The sequence below is a fragment of the Sipha flava genome, unplaced genomic scaffold (genome assembly GCF_003268045.1).
Source record: "Sipha flava isolate LNK unplaced genomic scaffold, YSA_version1 106_pilon_pilon, whole genome shotgun sequence".
Classification (NCBI taxonomy): Eukaryota; Metazoa; Arthropoda; class Insecta; order Hemiptera; family Aphididae; genus Sipha; species Sipha flava.
In genome coordinates, this window is record NW_020271721.1 from 646,463 (window position 1) to 670,701 (window position 24,239).

Sequence of the window (24,239 nt, forward strand, 5' to 3'; positions counted from 1 at the left end):
AATCAATTTCAATGAAAAATCTGGAGATGCTGAAGCCCTTCTATCTTTTTCATGTTCCTTAATGGTTATAAACACCCGCGACCTGTACAATTCAACAGTTAATAAAATATTTGGTAAATATTTGAATATTTTTAAATTTAAATTGTTTGCTTTGATTTTATATTTTTATTGTGCATATAACGAATTATGGTTTTATCAGTGCCGTTCCAAGGTTCTGTGAGGCCCTGGACATCATTAAAATTCGAGGCCCTACAATATTACATCGAAATTCATAGGTTCACCAGAATAGCGGTCCTCGATCCATATATTTATAATCTATTTATACATGATATGTTGTATGTTGGACATATATATATATATATATATATATTATTGTATAAACGTGAGGCCTCTGGAGGCACGAGGCCCTGGGCAAGTGCCTCGTTGGCCCTGCCTTCTGGACGGCACTGGGTTTTATAATGATATTTGTATTTTATTTTCTTAACACTTTTTCGCATAGAAATATTGGTCCAAAAATTTTTTCAATAAACTTTTTAGTTTTTAAATTGGCATGCGGTGGTAATTTAGATAGGTCATTTTTTTTTTAAATCTTAATAGTTTTTTTATGCGCAAGGAAAAAATTGTCCCGAAACGGTAAAAATATGCTGTAAATAAGACTCACTTTTCAGATTTTAGTTATTTAGTCATAATTCCAAAATTAATGTGGCTAAAAACTTGAAACTTTTACCTCGTAGCAAAGAAATTTTTTTCGTATTTTAGAATATTTTCAAATAGCGATTTTGATTTAATATAGAACTTTAAAAATACCTAATTTTTTGAAAGTCTTTATGTAATAAAATTTTTATTTTTGGATATTAAGTGAAAATGTAATATCAGTTTACTCGTGTATGAGTACTTATTTACCAATACTGAAATTTTTTTAAAAATCGTTAGTCTGAAATTTATTTCATAAGCGTTTAAGTAAATGTTTATACCTAAAATTGTTACGGTTTTTACTGTTTTTAAATCAATTTTCAATATTAAATGTTTATTAAAAAAATTTGGTCTATACAATCATAATGAAACTTTGAATACAGATAAATATTTGATTAAAAGAAAAAAATTAATACAATTGTAAAAAATAAAATGTTAAACAGGTTGATAAAAAAAAAAAAGCCTACCAATAATTAGACTAAAAATGGTAAAGTATACTCATAAATGGTTAATTTTTATACTGAACCTTCACTCAGAGTCATTCAACATGATGGTTTAAGTTTAGGAATTTCAAAATTGTAACCTTATCTATTATCTATTATCCAATTCGAGGACGGAAAAGAGGAAGGACGAAATTCCATCACCATTATTTAAATAATAAATTTATATATTTATACAATAAAAACTCTGTTTTTCTATTCATAATGAGTAATAAATATTTAAATATAAATTAACATGAACACATTTGGGGGTACTAATTTCAAAAATGGGGGTGCTAAGCACACCCTAACCCTCCCCCAAATTGCGCCTATGATGGTAGTCCTATTTGAGCCCAGCCTAACACTGCAGTTTTACTTGCATTTTGAATACTACATTTCAGCTGCATATATTTATACATAAACATATATAGTCTATTGTAGTGTCATATAAACAAACTAAAAAATAAAAAAATAAATATAGAACAAAAATACATTATGTTATAAACAGCCATAAAAAAGGATAAAAGATAATAAAAAATAGTAAAATTCATTATATTGTTGACATAAATTTAACTTCACATTTTAATAAAAATTGTTTTGAACATTAGTCTATGGCATCCTCTGTCCCAGTAAAAAATTATAGTTTGAGTACGGAAAATAATAAATATTTTGGGAGCTCCGTTTCCCTGCGAGCCCTTCCCTCACCAAATATGATCACTGTGTACAGTTGTTTAAATTAACAAAGTTACAAAGATACTGTTTAGGTGCCTGGGCATTGTTGAAGCACGTTTCTTCTTAATTCATTAATGTTTTCAATAAAATTATGAAAAGTCATTAAAATCAAATTAAAACTAATTTCTAGTGTGGTATTTCATGTGATTATCATCCATCAAATTTCTCAATTAGAATCACTGAACACGAACCTAAATGTAATTAAAAAAAACATAGACTGTGTAAAACAGAATGACGTTTGTCTAATGAATAAGTAATGGAATTTCAATCTTACTTCACAGGCATTCAGTGTTGTAAGTAAAAATATTAAGTGCCATACCCAATCGTAAAAAATTTTTTAAATACATTTAAAGAATCTAGAAATGCTAATGATCTTGATGATAGTTAATACAAGTGTAATATTTCCATCCATTTAAAACAATAAATTTTATTCAATAATTACATGAATTCATTTTAAATTTTTGATCGCCAACTGCTTTCCCTGGAACTTAATTCAACCGTCATTAATGCCTTAAAAATCGATAACACCTAATAGTAACCCCAGTGTTGCAATAACTAGGTGTGTCGCGTGTGTCAAGCACACGGTCCCATGGCCCCAGCCTATAATAGGGCTCAATGAAAATATTTAAAAAATATGTAGAAAGCAAGAAAATAAAACTATTTTGTAATAATAATTATATATGGAGATTGAACAATTATTGATTGATTTTGTTTTATGCACATTATCATATAAGAACATATAAGAATCAATTATTCTTTTGCCAATTTGTACAATCGAAATTCAAAATATGTAGTTTATTTGCAATTGATTAAAGGTACGGTTTCCTTGCCGTGGTCGGACGCGGGGGAGGGAATTCATTTTATTTACATACGGGCCCAAGTTAGTGTAGTTGCGGCACTCAGTAACCCCGTTTATAGAGAACTTAATATATTCTTCAAAATCTCGATGAAAACAAAATAACAATGTGTTAAACTATAATTTTCAAAAATTTTTTTTTGGCTCTTCCCCCTAAAATTTTTCTTATAGGCGTCCATGGTCTAGACCAATAGTTTGAGTACAGCTATTATATTTCGATATCAGCGGACAGCGATCGATCGTTTTTATAATTAGTTATTGACAATCCTGATTATTATCTTCGGAAACCGATGTACATAAAATTATTAATATGAATCACAATTTAAAGAAGATATTTTTGAGAATTCGTGAAGAGATTCTCCTCTAATGAATAAATGTTAGCATACCCATAAAACTCGAATGTAGGTATCGGTATAAATTATAGTATTTGTGAATACTAGAGTACTCTAGTGTAGTAAATTATCAGATTTTTGATTATCATTATTCGGTTTTGTTATCAATTTGATCTCGATTCACGTGGTAAGTTAAATATTAAATAATATCAAAGTTGAACATTTAGGATTAGTTTGGCATTCAATTGTTATATTATACTTATCTATGATTGTTAGGATCACAAATTGTGTTCTGTTCTTGAATGGAGTTTCTTGATTCCATTAATCATATGTATTGTAGTTGATGATTTGAATTTCAAATAAACAAATTCATCATGTGTGACATAGAAGGTGAGTCGAAGGCTTAAATAAATCTACTTATTTGTTTTGAATTTAATACGTTATTGATTGTTTATATCTATAAAAAAAATAATTCGATTGCTTAATGATTGTTATTAGTTATTAATTTATTAGTCGCACAATTAGCTTCTAGTTACATTTTTTCAAAAGTTATTTTGTGTGATTTTAAGAATGTGTATGATATTTAACGTGATGAATTATGTCTAATATAATAATCTAATTATTTTTACAATAAAATATTTTAGAACAAATATCTAAACTAAGCCAAGAAGAACGGATGGTTTCTACAGTTGCAGAAATTATTCAGAAATTATTGATTGCACAGAAAGAAAACAGAGATGTAAATCTAAACAAGTTAAAATCTCAAATATCATCAAAATATGGATTGAAATCATCTCCTCGGCTTGTTGATATTATATCTGCTGTTCCAAATGATGCCAAAAAATTATTGTATCCAAAATTGAAGGCTAAACCTGTTCGGACAGCTAGTGGGGTAGGTTTGAATTGTACTTAGGCTAGTAAAAATATATAATTTTACTTATATTTGTTTATATCAATTTTTAGGTAGCAATTGTAGCAGTTATGTGTAAACCTCACCGCTGTCCTCATATTAATATGACTGGTAATATATGTGTGTATTGCCCTGGAGGTCCTGATTCTGATTTTGAATATTCAACACAGTCTTATACTGGTTATGAACCTACTTCAATGAGGGCAATTCGAGCCCATTATAATCCATATGTTCAAACTCGTCATCGAGTTGAGCAGTTGAAACAATTGGGGCATAATGTTGATAAAGTAGAATTTATAGTTATGGGCGGTACATTTATGAGTTTACCTGAAGATTACCGTGACTATTTTATCAGGAATTTACATGATGCTCTGTCTGGTCATACAAGTTCTAATGTTCGAGAAGCCGTAAAGTATGTGCATAATAAACTATTAGATTTTACTTAAAAAACATTAAAACTAAACTAATATTCATTCCAAGATACTCAGAAAGAAGCAATGTAAAATGTATTGGCATTACAATTGAAACTCGACCAGACTATTGTTTGAATAGGCATTTGACTGATATGTTAAATTATGGTTGTACACGGTTAGAGATTGGAGTTCAGTCTGTGTATGAAGATGTTGCTCGAGATACTAATAGAGGTCATACAGTTAAAGCAGTTTGTGAGACATTTAATCTTGCTAAAGATTGTGGGTTCAAAGTTGTATCACATATGATGCCTGATTTACCTAATGTAGACCTAGAAAGAGATTTTCAGCAATTTAAGGTACTACAATTTTCTGATTAAAACTAAGAATTATTTTATCATATTTAAGTATTTTTTAATATAATAATGTTATTATTATGTTCTTAGGAATTTTTTGAAAATCCTGCTTTTCGTGTCGATGGTTTAAAAATATACCCTACTCTAGTGATGAGAGGTACAGGATTGTATGAATTATGGCGTAGCGGAAGATATCGTAGTTATTCACCATCTGAATTAGTTGATTTGATTGCACATATATTAAGTCTTATCCCTCCATGGACTCGTGTTTATAGAGTTCAAAGGGATATTCCAATGCCATTGGTTACGTAAGTATACGATTTGACTTGGAAAACTTTTATTACTAATTAAATATTTATTAAAAAAAGGGGGTCACATGTGCATTTTACTGTTTTGAATAAAATATTGTTTTATTATAATTATGATGTTAACTATATGTAGCATTTAGACTTTTTATTATTTCATTATTAGTATTAAAATCAGATGCTTTATTGAATTTTTTATATAGAGTACTTAATATCTTAAAATGTATTTTAAGTATACATTTTTGAGTAAAATTGAATTTATAATAATTAATTATCATACTTAAGATTTATTATTATACTATTTATCATACTTAAGTTATTATTTTTAGTAAATATATACATATATTAATAAACGTGAAAAAAAAAGCTGATCATGCTAATTTTAATTATTACAGTATTTTGAAACTTAATTACTTTACTTATATATATTATATATTTTTTGCATTTGATTATGACCCAATCATGTACCTAGTTTTGTATTAACTGTAATGATGTTTTATATTATATTTAACAATTATTTACTAAAAAAAAATAATAATATGTATTTTAATAATTAAGATGATTAAATATTATTTTGTAAAATTTTTGTTTTAAATTTTCTTATAAATTTATAGTTCTGGTGTTGAGCATGGAAATTTACGTGAATTAGCTTTAGCACGAATGAAAGATCTGAACTTGCAATGTCGTGATGTTAGAACACGGGAAGTCGGAATTCAAGAAATACACAATAAAGTTCGGCCGTATGAAGTATGCTTTTTTCATTATAAATCCACTAAGCTATGAAATTGTATGAAATTAAAATTGTTAATTAATAAATAAAAATTATATCTATAATTGTATATGAATAAAATGAGCTAACAAATATTAGATTATTTGAATTTTTATGAAATATTTTACATTTAATTAATAACAATGTATTGTTTATAATAATATGTTAGATTGAGTTGATACGTAGAGATTATGTGGCAAATAATGGTTGGGAAACATTTTTGTCGTATGAGGATCCAGAGCAAGATATTTTAATTGGCTTATTAAGATTACGCAAATGTACAGATTCATTTAGGTATATCAATTATCAAATTAAATAATTATTTGTAAATTGCTAAAATGTACATTCACTATTTTAAAGGCCTGAGTTAAAAGGAAAAGTTTCAATAATTAGAGAATTACACGTGTATGGTAGTGTCGTACCTGTGCGGGCAAGAGATCCTACTAAATTCCAACATCAAGGATTTGGTATGTTATTAATGGAAGAAGCTGAGAGAATAGCTATTGAAGAACACAAATCCACTAAAATGGCTGTTATTTCTGGTTAGTGTAAACATAAATTTATTGATAATGCTGATAAACATTTTTTGTTATACCTATTATAAATATTTGGATATTTTAGAGCTAACAAGTATTATTAGCTTGCATTTATTTTGTGGTATTAGACATTGGGAGATAATTATAAAGATATTATATTGTATAATATTATTATAAAGAATAATAAATAATTCATATAATCTTTGTTTTTTTTAGGTGTTGGTACTAGAAACTATTACAAGAAACTTGGTTATCATTTAGATGGACCTTATATGTCAAAATCGTTATAGTTTTTATGTTGATTACTTATACATTTAGTAAGATAATTAATAATTAAAATGTAATGTATTAAAAAGTGGTATAACATTTTCTAAATGTCATAATTGTTTTTATCAAATCTAAATATACATATTTATTAATTTATTCATAAATTTTTTATTCAACCAGTATTATATTATTTTATATGCTATAATTTAATTATTAAATTAATTATCTATGTAACAATTTTCTTATTATAGGCACTTAAGAAATAAGATCTGTTAATTTTTCACAAAAATATGAAATTTCTTATAATATTTAAAATTCATAAATATTAAGTTATAATCTATGAAGCATTTTAGATCTTTAATAATCCAATTTTGAATGATGTACTTCTAATAAAAATATTGAACATTTTTTTGTAAGCTTATCTCGGTAAAAGATCAAATTTTAAAAAAAGTAATGTATAATATAAGCTTATATCAAGTATAGATTTTCATCTACAAAATAAAAAATTAATACCAAGAAATCTCAGTATCTCGTGTTAGTGACAAAACTATCCAAATTTTAATCTTTAAAATTATGTAAAAAAAAAATGAAATCATGTTTTGTTAAAAATATTTTGTATTATACATCTGTATTAGAGATTATTGCAACTGGAAAATTTTGATTAATTAACCAATTAATATTTGACAGACTGGACTTGCATCAACTTATTATAATATTATTAAAAACTTTTAAAAATTCAACAGTATAGTAAGCTCATTATGTAATGAACAGAAATAAAAATAAAAATGTTTGAGGTAGTAATTTTATATAAACGTATCTACAAAAAAATTAAATTACTCAAATTATAAAGTAACATTATAATTAGATACCTTGCTCACTTTATAAGACTAGTGTTATCTATATTTATTATTTCCTTAAAAATTTAAAATATGTTATTAAACATTTTATCATAATAATTTAATTTTTTTACATTATTTTATAACTTATAACTGAAAAAATTAAGTGTATCATTTTATTATAATTTATAAAAATTGTAGTTTATAATTAATTTTATGATTATTATCCCGTATTAAAAATAATTTTAATGTGCACTATTTTTTGAAGTAATTAAATTGTTTATAAACTAGTTGTTTGGTGTACCAAAATACTATGGTGACCGAATAGTTAAAATTAATAAATTGAAACAATTTATATTTTCAATACCTACATATTAACACAGTACACAGTATTATTTTGTCATTTCAACTAATTTCCTTAAAATAGTTGGATGATAAAGTCTTGAAGGTCCAATATCAGTGAGAAGAAGTTGGATAAGTAATTTTTGTATGGTGCAACCCATCAAAAAGTAATCTTTTAAATGTCATTTAATATATTTAGATTTTCAGTTCATTATTAATTAGCCATAAATTTAATATCATTTTAGACCACAGGTTCTCAAACTTATTTCATCCACCGCCCACTTTGAGAATCAATAATTTTCCAGCGTCCCCCCCCACAAAAAAAAATATTTTAACTTACCATCTGTTATTTCTTTTAAAAACAGATATTAACATTTATAATATATAAATATGCTATATCTCATTTCTGAGTTCATAAACATAAATTTTAAATTAGCTTTTTGGATGACTGCAATTAAAACGCATACTTATTCGTACTTAAAAGTATTTTTATTAAAACGAAACATTTATTGTTAAAATTATTCATATTAAAAGTATTTTTATTAAAATCATGCTATAAAAAAAGTTATGAATTCAAAATTTAAAATTTACTTAATGTGATGGATGAATTTGATGCGCATTAACGAGTTTGTTAATATCTGGCTCAAATTTACTCAAAAACAGCCGTAAATCACCGCGTTCAGTAACAAGCACCTGATTTCTCTTTATTGTTAGCAGTGTTGCTACAGCACTAAATCCACGTTCATACAAATACGATGATGGGAATGCTATCAGAAATCGTTGAACAATCGACCATAAACTAGGGTACAGTTCCATGATTGGCTTTTGCAGCCGAAATTATTGATAGCCATTCTTGAATTTGAATTTGATTTCCTCATTTGTGGTCAATTCTAAAAGTATGTTTATTATGTATAAATATATAAATGAGACTTTTTTTTTAATATAATATAATATTTATATATATATTTTTTTTGTATTGCCCCCTAAACCCAACTCAACGTTCCCAAAATTTCTTCGGGCATCCTACCGTCCCCCTAAAGACTACCAACGCCCATAGAGGGGCGCTATCGCCCACTTTGAGAAAGACTGTTTTAGACTTTAAGAAATATATCCTCATTACTGTGTCAACCAAAACAAGACATGTTTTCACTTTCAATTGTTTATTTCTTAATGTTAATGAAAAATAAGTATTGGTAATAATTTAATGAATATATATTATAATTCTTCATTTTTTATAATTAGAAGTAAAATTTGAACAGATTCTTAAGACCCCCGCCTTTGTTATCAATAGCAATAGATAATAATTACGATCATCAGTCATCAATCATTTAAGAACCATGGTTATTTCTTTGTTTAACGTAACCATGACCGCTATCTTGTACGTGCGTATAACGTTCCACTGCGCTTGCGTACAATGTTAACCGTTGGTATGGTGGGGGTTTCGAGGACGGAGACCTACGCGTCATCTCATAGCGTCAGACAGTGCGTTCGTTTTTTTCCTCCAATTTTTCTTTTCGATACATGTGGTTGTGTCGTACGTGTCTACGAAACACAACCCATGAGGAATAGTGTAGTTTTTTAATTCAAATAAATTAAAAAACCCCAAAAAAAATATAAAATATATTAAATTAACTAAAAAAAAAAGGAAAAATCACATAAAACATAAAAAAAATTTCTTATTATTTATCCCCTTACAAAATCCGTAAATAAGTGAAACGCGCTTTTTGTAATTATTTTTCCCACGTCGACAGACACTCGTTTCTATACATCAAGATGGCTTCGTTATACGTTGGTGACTTACATTCGGACGTGACCGAAGCTATGCTGTTCGAAAAATTCAGCACGGTCGGTGCTGTCCTGTCCATTCGCGTTTGTCGCGACATGATTACCAGGAGATCGCTGGGATACGCCTATGTCAACTTTCAAAACATGGCGGACGGTAAACTTTTTTTTTATTACGCTCGTGGTTCATGACAACGAGTTAACTTGCCTTATCTTGCGATGAATTTTGATTTACCACTGGTTTCTAGCTGAATAAGACAATTTATTTTTCCTCTAATCGAATTCTTTCGTCTATCGAACTTGTGGTGCCACGTGTAATGTTATTTTTTTTTCCTAAATGTTAATGTTCTCTAATTCCTGGCGATGCTCTCGTCTGTTCTGGATGGATAATTATAATACTGTTTCACCTTCAAGACATTCTTCCCCTGTACCATATCGATATTGTGTGTAACTAGACCATGCGTTGGCCATGTTTTTTCCACGTTCTTGGTGGCTTGGTGGTTTCTATTGGACCAGTAAATGATCACGTGATCATTGCGTTTTGGTCTTCAGTTCTACGTGTCGGTTAAAATTTTTTTATTTTTAGTAACGTTCGTTCTTACCGATAAGTCGATTTTACCTTTCTGTGAAAATAGTGATTTTGTTAGAGCATTACTTTGAGTTTCTCATCACTGATTTTAAACAGTTCCCATTTCCCGTTTATATAAATATTTTTAAAACAATTTTGTGACCCACGTTAATGGTGGATTTTATGATTAGGTGCATTGTCTTAAATAGACTTAAATATGTAGTATTTAATTTTATCAGAAATTCCATTTGTTTTTGTCACTGATAAAATTATTGGTTTTGTGTCAATAAAATATTATTTTGTACAACTTAATATTTAAATATTACTGTTGCTTAAATGTTTTAGCTAAAAAATTAAAAAAGTATATTGTATAACTGTAATACGAGTATGATTATGAATTACTTTTAATGACTAGTATTCTAATAATTTTATATGTACCCTAGATTAAAAAAGCTATAAAAAATTAATTAAAAATTTAAACTTATAAAACTTTAAGTTCACTAAAGTATGTACCATTTAATTTTGATAAATGAATGTTAATGTTAAATATTAATTTATACATACTATGTTACTATCATTATTGCGTAATTGATATTAGGTAAATAACCAGTTTAGAAAATTAAAATTTTTATTATGAACTGAAAGTTTTTATAATCTAAATATGATCTTAATTTATAATTAAATTAACTATGAATTTCAGAGTTAAAGAAATATAATTTTACTTGATAGTATTGGTTTTTAAAGTGAAATTATCAATATCAGATTAAAATCCGCAATAATCCAATTAAATCATATTGAGAGGTGATGTTAAATTAATGCAATGGCATATACTGAGTACAAAAATACTTAAAAAATAGTTAGATTTATGGTTCTTCAAAATGTAGTATATGCACCTAAACGTTACTACCATAATTCAAATGTTATAGGTATAATTTGATTTTTTCAAAAAAATTCTAAGAATGTTGCAATATCAAGTTGTCTAATTTCAAGTGAAATTTTTACTTAATAGTGTTTAGTTCTGTAGTTCCGAAAGTATGTTCCGTGTTGTCTTAAAATGAGTATCCCTCTTCAATATCTGGTTATCTATTTGAATTTTTCTGGTTTTATTTATTTATTTTTTTATCTAAAAATAAGGTATTATCAAAAGTGTAATGAGATAACCTTGGTTCAAGAAGAGTGTGCCACAAGTAAAATATTTAGGGAACTGTAGCTTAACTTAATTTAAAATGGATATACAGTGAAATCTCGATAAGACAAAATTGCTTCGGACCATGATATTTTTCTGTGTTAACAGGGTTAGTTTATTGTATGTAATTTGAAACTGAATCAAAAAAAATGTTCCATAATACCGAGGTTTTACTGTATTTATAATTTTGATTTTAAAAATGTATAAATTATACATTTATTGATCATTAAAATAGTTATTTATTCATTATTTAATATCCAACTTTAAAATTCCAAATTTAAGTTTAAAAAATCATTTTGCAATAATTTTTTTTTTGATTGAAGTTATATTTTGCTAGGTATTCTAATTACCAAGTATTCTGTTTTAAATCAGAATATTTGAAATAACTTAACAACAATCAATCAAATTTATAATCAAGTCTGATATCTTGTAGTATACTAATGTATTTTTTTTTAGTTATTTTTAAAAATGATGATCAAAAAAATTGACAAGCATATGTCTGAAATAATTTGCTGTTAAAAATTAAATCTGATTTAAATTTGTATAACCTTAATCTCTTTTATATTTATGGTTAAAGTACCTATTAAAAAAATGATGAATAAAAAATAGACAAGCATATGTCTGAATTATTTGATGTTAAAAAATAAAATCTGCAGTTTATTTATAAACTATTTAGAAATACTTTATATTGTTTGATATAATTTTATTATACGTATACCTAAAATGGATAGATCTTTATTTCATGATGATTTTTCATAGAGACAAGCATATATCTGAAACATTGTGTTGCAAATTTAAATCTGATTATATGTGTATTAAGAATAATTATGTTTACTAATTGAACAACTCTAGTGAAATGAAATTCTTGGTGATGATTTTTTATAGAGACAAGCATATATCTGACTTACTCTTTGATGTTAATATTGATCTGATAAGAATTTTATTATTATATATCTTCATTATTATGATGATTTTCAAAGAGACAAGCATATATCTGAATCATAATGCTGTACATTTTAATCTGATATAATTTTTATTAAACTATTGTACCTTAAAACGTAATAATTTTAATTCTTGGTAATGTTATTTCATTGAGTTACATGACAAAACATGATTTCTAATTTTTTTTATTATGTTTAGTATTTCAAGACACAAAAAATAATTCAAAAACATTGTTTATTTTTATTGGCAATATTTTAAAATTTAGTCATTTTTTTTTTTTTAGCTGAACGTGCTTTGGATACTATGAACTTTGATATACTTAAAGGGCGTCCAATGAGAATTATGTGGTCTCAAAGAGATCCATCTCTAAGAAAATCTGGTGTTGGTAATGTGTTTATTAAAAACTTGGATAGAAGTATTGATAATAAAGCCATGTATGATACATTTTCTGCTTTTGGAAATATACTGAGTTGTAAGGCAAGTATATGTTAATTTTTGTTTAATAAACAATTAGGTTAAGGTTTTATTCTGAATCTGTGAAGTGTTATTGAAAGAGTAACCTTGAGTTACACTCAAATGTTTTTTTTTCTATACTAACAAAACATATTTAAATTACTTTTATGAGTAAACAGTTCAAAATATATTTAATTATTAATTTTTTTTTTTATTTATATATTTTCTCAAAAATTTATTTTTGTAATTTTTATTTAATTAGGTTGCTCAAGATGAAACTGGCCAATCAAAGGGCTATGGTTTTGTTCACTTTGAAATGGAACAGTCTGCTACTCAATCCATTGAGAAAGTAAATGGTATGTTGCTCAATGGGAAAAAAGTATTCGTAGGTCGATTTGTTGGCAGAAAAGATCGGGAAAAGGAATTGGGTCAAAAAGCTAAACTTTACACTAATGTTTACATTAAAAATTTGGATGAAAATGTGACTGATAAAGAGTTGTTTGAGATGTTTGAAAAATATGGAACAATAACTAGTTTCAAGGTATAACTTTCTTAAAATATTGTTATTGATAGAATATACTCATTAATTAAAATTTTTTAGGTTATGTTCAGAGAAGATGGAAGTTCAAGAGGTTTTGGATTTGTTGCATTTGAAGATCCAGAAGAAGCTGAAAAAGCTGTAACAGAATTACATGGTAAAGAAAGCCCAGAAGGAAAGGTTAGTAGTATGCATTTTCCATAATTATTTATAAATTTGTAATTCAATGTTACATTTTTTTTTTTTTTTCTAGACTTATTATGTTGGTCGTGCTCAAAAGAAGGCTGAACGTCAACAAGAATTAAAACGAAAATTTGAACAATACAAAATTGAGCGTATGAACAGATACCAAGGAGTTAATTTGTATGTGAAAAATTTGGATGACACAATTGATGATGAACGTTTACGCAAAGAATTCAGTGTCTTTGGAACTATTACCAGTGCTAAGGTGGTAATGAATTGTGTATTTTTTTTAAATTGATCTTTTTTTTAAGAAAAAACAATTTCTTTTAGGTGATGATGGATGATGGTCGCAGTAAAGGCTTCGGTTTCGTATGTTTCTCATCTCCAGAAGAAGCTACTAAAGCAGTTACTGATATGAATGGTCGCATTGTTGGTACAAAACCTTTATATGTTGCATTAGCTCAACGTAAAGAAGACCGTAAAGCTCATTTAGATTCTCAATACTTACAACGTAATACAAATATGAGAATGCAGTCTATTGGTCCAGTATGTGAACTTTATTTTTATTTTGTTTCAATTTCATGATAATTTATTTCATCATAATTTTATTATAGCTCTACCAACCAGGTGGTTCAAGTGGTTACTTCGTACCCACCATTCCTCAGCCACAGCGTTTCTACGGACCTACTCAAATGACTCAAATTCGTCCTCAACCAAGGTGGGCTTCTCAACCTCAAGTTAGAGCTGGAGCTCCTCAAGCTGCAGCAGCAGGTATTGAAATAGTTTGAAAAAATTTACTGTCTTATTTAATTATATACAATTATTATTTCATTTAACTAATTAACCTACATCTCTGTACCAAATAATATTAATTCTGTGTGTATTTATTTGTATTAAGTTAATTTAATCAATGTTGATATAGGTTATCCAAATATGGCCACTCAATACCGAAACATTGGAGCTCGTGCTCCTGTACCTGCAGGTCAACAAGCTGCTTTGGCTAGGAATACCATGGTTGATAGAAATGCTAGGCCTATTAGCACAGCCCAACAAATGCCAGGTGCTGTTCCAGCTGGAGGAGTGCGTGTTTCTGGAGCACGTGGTACAGGCTCTGGGTATAAATATACAGCTAATATGCGTAATCCACCTGGTCAAGCCCAAGGTATGGGACAAGCTCAACCAGGTCAACCACCTGCACCAGTGCAAGCTGCTGTACATGTACATGGACAAGAACCTCTTACTGCAACTATGTTGGCTACTGCTAAACCAGAAGATCAAAAACAAATGTTGGGAGAGAGACTTTTCCCTCTTATTCAGGTATAATTTATAATAGAATTAAGTTGTCATGTTTTATTTACATCATTTTTATTAATTGTTATATTAAATTATAGCGTATGTATCCGGATTTGACTGGTAAAATTACTGGTATGTTGTTGGAAATTGATAATTCCGACTTGCTCCATATGTTGGAACATCATGAATCTCTAAAGAACAAAGTTGAAGAAGCAGTTGCTGTGCTTCAAGCACACCAAGCACAACAGACTGTGAAGAAAGAATAATTTCAAATGTGCCCTTAACATTTTTTTTTTCATTTTGCCCTTTACATTATATTCTAAACAGATTAGTTTCAAATTTTTTTTCCAATTAATATATATTCAAAATGGGAGTATTAAAAATTGAGCGCATTAAAAAAATAAAAAAAAAAATGTAATTCTAAAATAAAAAATAACAAAAAAATGGGAAAATAAAATAATTAAAAAAAAAAAAAAAATACAAAAAACAAATTTGAACCAAGCTAAATATATTTAGTTAAGGGTTTAAATCACAGAAGTAGAACACAACATTTTTGTAAAAAATTTGTATGGTAAACTTCACAAATTATAAATTGACTATTTATATTATTTCTAGGTATTGTCCTATTTATTGGCTTTGTTCATAAACTTTTTATACAAACATTTCTTATTACTTGCCAATAATCTAAAGATTAAAATATGGACTCGTGAAGAACATCACTACTGTTGTGTCTACTTTTGTTAATTTTCCATTCATTTATATTTTATAAATAAAAAGCTGTATTTATTCATAGGTCAACAGAAATCTTAATAAAAATTCTCTTGTTCTAAAATATAATATCTAAAATAAAAATATTACAAAACTGGACTTTGTTACATATTTATTCTTTTCTGTTTAAATTTGTATCTTAAGTACCATTGAATTATACAAACGTTTTACAGATCTTATGCTTGTTGTATCTTACTAATTACCTATCATATATCATGTCCTATCACTCGAGATATTTTAAATAAAAAATATAATTGTTATTCATTTATTAGGTTATTATTCAATTTGTTTTTTTTTTGTATTATATTTATCATTGAAATTGAATGATTGAAATAAAAACTCAGAATTTAAATAATATAAACCAATTATTATATATATGAGAATTTGAAATGTACATTTCAGAAAATGTCCCCTAATTAATTTTATTTTTGTTGAGATACAATATTAAAATAGACATTGGTTATTGGCTTTTGTAACTGATAAATATTAGGTGTCTAAGTAAGTAGGAAGTGCATAATTTATTTGAATCAATCTATGTGTAAACTAGTTTTAGAGTGGTTATTTCATAAAATATTAACTTTCACAAATATCATGACCCTGAGAATGTTATCAAGTATTATATTTCTGATTATTTTTAAATTTAAAAATGCCAACATTTTTTCACACAAGTTTTTAAATTACTCCTCGACTTTAATATTGTTGATATTTGTAGAAATAATTGTACCTTTTTTACAGTTATTAATTCCAAAATTTCATGTATGTGGACATTTTTTTTTGTCTACTTGTATAGTAGTCCAGCCAAAGTAAATAACACCAATAAAGAAAAATTCTAAGTCATTTTTAACTCTTAATTGTATACTGTGTGTTGAACACTTAGTGTTATGAGCTAGTCAATATCCTTCAATGATCTGGCTGTTAGAACAGATTTTGAGTTTGTAATTAATGAACTAACAATAATAAATGATCATATATGAAAATGAAAATGACCAATAAATATCAATAAGACAATTTAGTTAGGTTTAGTACAAATACATATCTAACAATAACAGCGTGCATGTGGTAAAAATAAGTACAAATCACAATCCATTGAAAGAAAAGAAAAAATACAAGATAATAACAAGATTTATATAATGTAAAGTAATAATTGATAATCATAATAAATGTATGAATTATATTTATAAATGTGTTCAAGCTGAACTATGAATGTCATCATTCCAAAGCATTTTTATACGACATGGCCAAAGAAACGGAAGCGGCTAACAATGATGATCGTTGGCTAACGCCGGTCATTATTTCTTGCCATTCAGACGGGTGTACCTGAGAAAATATATAACAAGTGTAATGAAATAAAATTATTGTTGTAATTATATCTAAGTCATACTTTCAAATTGCTAGCCATAAAATGTGCAACCGGTATACTGAATCCAGTTGAAATGTGTTCATAATCTTTGGGTGTGTCGTCATTGATTAGACTCACAATGGACGTTGGTACGGGGACGCTTTGAGTGTAAACTTCTAGATCTATATTTCGTTCCATATCATTGAGTTTCAAGAGGCCAAATTCATACCATCTAATGGAATAGCAACATTTTAATAGTCTGATAAATGTTTGCAAATGTATCTATGTGAGCGTATTTCATAAATAAAGGCATAATACTTATTACATTTTTAGCAAAAAATTATAGATATGGGTACATAATATTAAATAATGAATTATTTAAAATTATGCAGATGATTTTAATTTTTCTATTAACAGTAGAAATAAAATCATAAATGCCATTTTCTTTAAATTTTGCTCTTATAAATGTTCTGTGTGAAGTGCAGTACTTTACTTACTTTGATTCAATCGGTTCAACAATAAATCTTTCAAAAGCAACAACAGGTCCTTTCACTACATGTAATCTAACTGAATCTATGCGATATTTAGTTGCTTTGGATGCTGCGGAAAATCCTACCAACTGTGCAGCAAACGGTTGATCAGGTGCTTCAAGTCCTCTGAAAAAGGATTCATTAATTGTAAAAGATGATCAAATTCTTGTACACAATAAATAAGACTGGTTACCTAACAACTGATTTACCAAATACTTTTTGAAACCCTTCTCTTACAGCACTGACGATAATTTCCTTTTCTGAAGCGACAACTACATCTGTGCCATCAAAAGTATTGGCTGAAAAAAATATTTTAAATACATATGTAATAATTACTAGATTATAATAAGTGTTTTTCATTCATTTACGGTTAAAAGCATCTTTCATTTGTGGATCCAAAGTAGTGAGTACAGCGTCAACAGAATTCTTGGCTTTTTCAGCAACCATGGAGAAAATACTGGAACTACTGCCTCTCATCCAGTTAAACAAATCACCTTTGTTCCCTGACGTTTGTTCACTTTTGACAGACTTATCAGTACCAGATTCACTGGAAGGACTTGTAGGCACATCAAAATTTTCTTCGTTTTTGTGGGTGATTACTGGCCTGAGAGGAAAGAACATTCTTATAATACACAATGCTGAGTGAAAAGTACATTAAATTCGGCTTCGCTACTCACGAAAACATTGGAGTGTGAAAGCTTTGACTCGTCATGTCTGTAGTGTTCAGTACGGGATCAGCCTGCTGAGTGGATCTGCTGCTGGGCTCTGTAAGAATATAAACTTGAAATCAACTCAACCTTATAACAAAGAACAACATCAATGGGTGAAAATTGGTTACCTTTCAAAGCGTCGGTGACGAAACTCGGCAGCTGAGTGGGCGGCGGTAGTTTCGACAGGAGCTGGTCGGCTTTGGACATCTTACTCGTCACAGGACCTGCAATAGATCTCGATGACAAACAACGAACCCACTTGTACAACGGTACCTACTCGCCCGAAGTGAATCTCCACTCGCAATCCAAGTCGTTACGCAATATTACACTCTCTGCCCCTCGTCCAGTCGCGATTGCACTACAATAATATTACACTGGTGTCACTTACTGTTCGGTTCGTCTGTGCCGTACGACTTTTGCATTTCACACGGATTCGCACGTCATGTGCACACGCAAACACGCAAATGTCGCAGTGGCCGCTCTCCCGTCCGACTGGTCAGGTAAGTTTTAGGCACAAGAGACGGCCAATTTTCCCTGATGGTGACAATAATAACGACGACGATGATGATAATATACGTTACTGCTATTGTAGAGGTTTCACGGTATGTTATGATTCTAGTCGATCGCACGTCGTCACTCGCGTTATCTCCGGTCGTTATCACCGTTCGCGACGATCGTCAGCTGTGTTACATCGTGTCACGGACTAAGATGTATAATACAAAGGTAGTAACGATTAGGCAGGAGGATGGTAGAGGACCGGATACAAAATGTTTTCAATAGGTAGACGTAGGGCACCTAGTAGCATTAGGCTGCGGTCACAGTGGTACCGACGTCGATCGGCCGATAGTTTTCGTCAGACGTCGGCCGATAAAATTGACCGGCAGTCGTTCATTCCAATGCAATGACTGCAGGTTATAATTTATAAAATGGATGTCCCCTCATTTTTGTGTTTTTGTACAAGTCCTGCTATTAAATATTTATTATTAAAAAAGCGAAAGTATCACACGAATGACATTTTTAAGAATAGGGAAAAATATGGAGAATTTCATACATTGTTTCACCAACTATTGGAACAGGAGGAAGATTTTTTCAGTTATATGAGAATGACTAAATCAAATTTTTATTCTATAATATAAAAATGAATCGCAAAATGTGTTGGTAAGCGCATAACTCAACAACGCCTGGACCAATTTGGCCAAATCTTTTTTTCAAATGTTCGTTGAAGTTCAAGGATGGTTTTTACGGCGAGAAAAATTAGAATTATTGCTGGAAAAATCCTAAAAATAGCCCTTTTCTTTTTCTAATACAAATGATTTGTAACTAAAACGTAGTCAATTTGAGCTTTATTGCTATGGCAATAAATTAATGTTAATAAATAAATAAATTAAATATTCATTAATATTAGCAACAATTCGCTCACAAAATAAAATTGCACTTGCACTCGCTTCGTCGGGAATCGCAGCAACTTTGCTTGAAGGTGGTCGAACAGCCCATTCAGCACTAAAATTGCCATTAAATATGCAAAGCAATGAAACTCTATTAAACTTTATTAATTTTTGTAATTTTTTGTTTTAATTATATAGCCAAATTATAATATAGTTTATATCAAGAAAATTGTATAAGAGTTATTTAAATACGATTACTACTATTACATTATTACTACTATTATATTATGTAAATATTCGTTAATACTTACAAATTTAATATAATATTATCATTTTCACTTTGTACTCATTTCTGTTCAAACGTTTATGCGTGTATCGAATAAATTTGGATAACATTTAACATGGGTAAACTTAAAACAAATATACTTAAGATGTTTAGAGAGTATAGTGAAAAAAACGTAATAAAACCATGATTAAAAAGTCATGTTATTACTGCAATTGGACAACAGTAAAAAATGCAACTAGTCAACTAAACCACATTTTAGATTGTTGTAAATACCCTAAAAACATTAAAGATTTCTTTAAATCTGATGCAACTCATTTAACTAATACAAGTATGTGGTATAAATATTAGTTTTATTTTATGATTTTATCACAAGGTAACTTAAAAACGGTTTTAAATCAATGGATACTCACTTTCTTATTGCTAGTTGTAGTTTTTCAATTACCTACTAGTCAGTAAAATATAGGTACAAAATTATCATTTATCCATGAATTTAAAACAGTCGAACACATTTTCTTACGGTTATCGTCGTGCGCGGAGAAGCCAGTTATTGTAAATCGAGACCGACGCCGCTGATCAACCGATTCTTCTGCCGGTTGTGGCGTTTGTCGCACGTGTGAACACGGTCGCGTGGGCAAACCACTCGAACGCCAGATCGTCCAAGATATGTTCCGTTATAGTTGTTAAAATATATATTTATTTTTATACGATTTGTCTTGTTATATTATTATAACGCGCTTGGTGTATATGTGATTTTATTGTTATTTTTAGATTTATCGTATTCATTATTATTTTTTTTGTTGATATAGTGGCGCTTTTGGCCCGTTTATCCTGGCATTTGTTATAATTTCATAAATTATCCTTGTTAAGTGTTCTTTTTATTGCAAACTACGCGAGTACGCCACACAATCGAACTAGTGATGGTTTGACTCCGAAGCGCGCAAACACGCATAAATACAAAAGATGACGATCAGTACAATAGTTGTAGCGAACCATTAACTTCACCATACATGGTTAAAACGGTTAATGCTATTGCCTGAAATTACTATTGCATAAAAAATCAAAAGAAATATATATATAATGGTTTATGAAAAACCAAATTGCTGTCGAAAAATGTATTTCTTACAAATTTTAATAAATTATCTACAAAAATTAAACCATCAACTATGATCTATTTATTTAGTGCTTAAAAACATAACAAATATGAAACACAATATTAACGTTGGTACTTATTTAGAATTACACGTTTTTTTAAAGATAAAATCGAGTGGATTAAAAATGAAAGTTCTAAAGTTTTGATTTCAACCAATATAAAAAATTCATTAACGAAGCTCCTGATATTCAATATTTAGTAAAAAGGTAGGTGAGATAAAATTGTTTTGTATACATTGGCTATTCATTCTCCGTTCATTTACTACGATATATGTAATATTCATTAGTGAAATATATATAACACATTAAATTTCTCTACTCAAAAACAAATTGTTCACGATCGTTTTTTATTAAAGAAGATATATATGATATTTTTAAGAAATACATGGAATTATGACCCACAAATGTAACGTCAGATAAATTTTGTTTTAGTTATAAAAACGGTTAATGCGTCAAGCAGGTTATTGGAAAAACAAAATTGGAAATATGCCTAAAGAAATTGTAATATATTTAAATTTACTGTATTCCTGAGCTGATACAGGTCGTTTTTTAAGACCGAACTTCAGCAACATTACTTACCGCTTCTGCTGGTGATGTAACAACTAGTGATGGGAATAATCAAATGTGATAATCGAATGATTTTAATAATTGAAATATTGGCAAAAGGCATATTTATCAAAAGCAAATCAATTAAATTATTCGAAAAATTACTATTGAAAAATAATTTGCTAAACATTGCCAAAATAATAACGTTTACGTTTACTTAATGAATATTGATGAATACTTTAAAACTAATAATTTCACTAATTTTCCGTGTATTGAACAAAAACAAGATGTACTAACTTATATTATATCAAACTCTGTTATTATGCGGACGAGGCTGTATACTTTACATACAAATAAAAATAAAGTAAAGACAATGCAAAAAAAAAAAGTTTTCACACAATTTTATTTTAACAATTAGTTCACACATAAAATGTACAGTAAATAATAACAAGTTTGCTTATAATAATAGTTAATATGAAATTTATAAAGTATCATTGTTCAAAAATATATATTTTATAATGTAAAGTACATATTATGTAAAATACTTACCTATATCAATACCATGAATTTGTTGAAAATAAATTAATAATAATAAATAATAATAATACTAAAAATTATTTTGGCATTCATATTATTATTTTAATCCAACGCTCAGTATTGAGTTTTTAACTCCATTTAATAGAAGGCACTGAATGTCGGTACTGTATCATATGAAAACATTTGGGTTCCACTGATAATACTCTGTTTCTAGTCCTGTACATCTTAGTCCGTGAACACAACAATCGTTGTAAAACGCATGTTTTATTGCCGGTACGATACGCCGCACTTATGTGCCAGTGGCGAAATTGCGATCACCGAACGGCAATTATTGTCATTAATTCGCATCATAAGCATCCGCCGTCTATCTGTCCATCTGCCAACCAAACTAATAACCTACCCTTAACCCGGTGCAGTAAAAGTTCCTTGAAGAGTTTTGAATTAAAGGGTTAAGCGTAGCCGGACTTCGGGTTCGGGGTGTATGTAAGAAAGCTGTAGCTGTGTACGAAAATGAACTTCTAAAGAAAAACATCGGTCTCCAAAACATTAGAATATAAATTGTTATTTTCGTAGGATTTCGTGGTACGCAGTAGTATACCTTGCCACCGCCCCCCCTCAGTGAAGGCTATGAGATTATGCAAGTAATATTAGTTGGAATACGGATGTTCTTCAAATAATAAATAAATGAGTTCCAGAGAAAAAAATGCACGTTGTCATGGGACAACTGTGTATATAGTTTGAGTGGAATAAAATCAAACAATAATGCTAAATACAAAGAGAAATATTGATTTTTTTTTCATTGATCATTATAAAAATTGTTTAAGAATATAATTAGTGCATTTAAGTAGAATTATGTTGATGCTATAGATGTCTGCAGTTGTCATTTCCGACTCTGCATGATTATTATAAACAAAGTGTAATAAGTTGTGCCGTAAAAAACAGAATTAAATCCGTCTTTAGGATATTGATCATATTGTTCTAAACATTTTTGAAAAAAGGAAAACAATTCATTTCAATATTACGAAAAAATAATTGGTATTGAATAAATATATTATTCGTTAAAAACAATCTACAAAGTCTATTTTACTTTAGTACTTCGAGTACAAATACATATGTATGTTCGTACATTGGTATATATTTTAGCTGAATAGTTAAGTTCTTTATAACTATAACATTAATGTTTCAATTGACTACAGTATAATAACTAAGTAGAATCTACGCAGCGAAATAATTGTATAAAATTATTATTTTATTTACTTGTTCAATGTTATTTATAGCAAATTTAACTGCAAAATAAAAAGCAAATTTTTTTTCTTTACTCTAATATATAATTTTTTCCTCTGACGAATGTCATAGGTTTTAAACACTATTATACTAGCCCAATAAAAGTATTTTGTATAAATTTCATGTTTTATTTCAATTTTTTTGTTAGTAAAAAATAATTGTAATGCGTGAGTTCAACTCGATATTTCGTCGGACCTTTCCATGTCCGTATAGGAGTAGGACAAGGACTCTACGGCGTATTATAGGACAACGTTAATAAAAAATAAAATAACACAATTTCGATAATAATAGTACTCTCAACATGTATTTTGAGTTGCTAAAGTAATATCGCAACTCTTCAAAGACAGCACAATGCACAAATATACTTATGTATATATAAATAACTAATGTAAAATCGTTATAACATAACTGGTCCAATTCAATATTTTGATTACAGAATTAAATAATTTATAAAATATATAAGATTAGTATAAAAGTGAATTAAAACTAATTACGAGGAACAAAAGTCGTATAAATTAACCGACGCACGATTATTAGGGTTTGCCGGAAAAATTAACTAGGTACTATATTATTTAACATATAACATCACGGCGGCAATTGCATAACGGAAATCCATTGGTTTTATTTATTACGGTTTTGCACCGGCACTGTAGTTTTTCTAGCATTCCTATCGGATGTAAAAATCATGTGAACAACAACGTCAACATTTTTAGAAATCGGTAACGCAGTTCCGGAACAGTTGCAATGTAATTTCCTGTGCGAGAGAACTAATATCGTGGAGATTAATATTATTATTGGACGTGCTCGTACATCAAGGAAAGCAGCGGCGAATGGCGACTGTACAATACGCTAAGAAGTGTCCGCACACAAAAGATTTCGACGAGTCGCAGAGAAAATATGAGAATAAAAGAAACAGGTGTTCGTCCACGTCCTGCAA

At 28.7% G+C, this 24,239-nt stretch overlaps 3 protein-coding genes across 5 annotated transcripts; 2 read left to right on the plus strand and 1 right to left on the minus strand.

The window, feature by feature from the left end:
* The first annotated feature begins 3,279 nt into the window (after positions 1-3,279).
* Positions 3,280-6,759, plus strand: LOC112684912 (probable elongator complex protein 3). Its single transcript, XM_025556648.1, has 9 exons — positions 3,280-3,482; positions 3,737-3,984; positions 4,056-4,414; positions 4,483-4,771; positions 4,859-5,076; positions 5,688-5,820; positions 6,012-6,136; positions 6,203-6,384; positions 6,595-6,759. The coding sequence occupies exons 1-9, from the start codon at positions 3,467-3,469 to the stop codon at positions 6,666-6,668; spliced, it is 1,644 nt and encodes a 547-aa protein (XP_025412433.1). The 5' UTR covers positions 3,280-3,466; the 3' UTR covers positions 6,669-6,759.
* A 2,557-nt stretch (positions 6,760-9,316) lies between these two features.
* Positions 9,317-15,175, plus strand: LOC112684764 (polyadenylate-binding protein 4-like). Of its 2 annotated transcripts, none has more exons than XM_025556431.1 (9): positions 9,317-9,762; positions 12,585-12,778; positions 13,017-13,295; positions 13,356-13,472; positions 13,546-13,743; positions 13,806-14,021; positions 14,090-14,246; positions 14,398-14,792; positions 14,867-15,175. In XM_025556431.1, exons 1-9 carry the CDS (start codon positions 9,597-9,599, stop codon positions 15,032-15,034), a joined length of 1,890 nt encoding a protein of 629 aa, XP_025412216.1. In that variant the 5' UTR covers positions 9,317-9,596; the 3' UTR covers positions 15,035-15,175. The 2 variants fall into 2 exon arrangements, with proteins under 2 accessions (XP_025412216.1, XP_025412221.1); XM_025556436.1 differs by having other exon boundaries at positions 13,546-13,740.
* Positions 15,176-16,647: 1,472 nt separating this feature from the next.
* On the minus strand, positions 16,648-18,798 carry LOC112684779 (protein PRRC1-like). Of its 2 annotated transcripts, none has more exons than XM_025556446.1 (8): positions 18,504-18,798; positions 18,244-18,339; positions 18,083-18,170; positions 17,774-18,009; positions 17,599-17,704; positions 17,373-17,531; positions 16,918-17,107; positions 16,648-16,853 (listed from the first exon to the last, which is right to left on the minus strand). In XM_025556446.1, exons 1-8 carry the CDS (start codon positions 18,535-18,537, stop codon positions 16,746-16,748), a joined length of 1,017 nt encoding a protein of 338 aa, XP_025412231.1. In that variant the 5' UTR covers positions 18,538-18,798; the 3' UTR covers positions 16,648-16,745. The 2 variants fall into 2 exon arrangements, with proteins under 2 accessions (XP_025412231.1, XP_025412239.1); XM_025556454.1 differs by having other exon boundaries at positions 18,393-18,798.
* Between the last annotated feature and the right edge of the window lie 5,441 nt (positions 18,799-24,239).

Excerpts from the sequence above, each read along its gene's own strand:
- LOC112684764 (XM_025556431.1), top strand. The coding sequence starts at position 9,597 with ATGGCTTCGTTATACGTTGGTGACTTACATTCGGACGTGACCGAAGCT. Across the intron at positions 9,763-12,584 it reads CTTTCAAAACATGGCGGACG|CTGAACGTGCTTTGGATACT; the intron begins GTAAACTTTTTT and ends TTTTTTTTTTAG. Across the intron at positions 12,779-13,016 it reads GAAATATACTGAGTTGTAAG|GTTGCTCAAGATGAAACTGG; the intron begins GCAAGTATATGT and ends TTATTTAATTAG.
- LOC112684779 (XM_025556446.1), bottom strand. The coding sequence starts at position 18,537 with ATGCAAAAGTCGTACGGCACAGACGAACCGAACA. Across the intron at positions 17,705-17,773 it reads AATGAAAGATGCTTTTAACC|CCAATACTTTTGATGGCACA; the intron begins GTAAATGAATGA and ends TATTTTTTTCAG. Across the intron at positions 16,854-16,917 it reads TTATGGCTAGCAATTTGAAA|GTACACCCGTCTGAATGGCA; the intron begins GTATGACTTAGA and ends ATATTTTCTCAG.
- LOC112684912 (XM_025556648.1), top strand. Across the intron at positions 5,821-6,011 it reads ATAAAGTTCGGCCGTATGAA|ATTGAGTTGATACGTAGAGA; the intron begins GTATGCTTTTTT and ends ATAATATGTTAG. Across the intron at positions 6,385-6,594 it reads TAAAATGGCTGTTATTTCTG|GTGTTGGTACTAGAAACTAT; the intron begins GTTAGTGTAAAC and ends TGTTTTTTTTAG.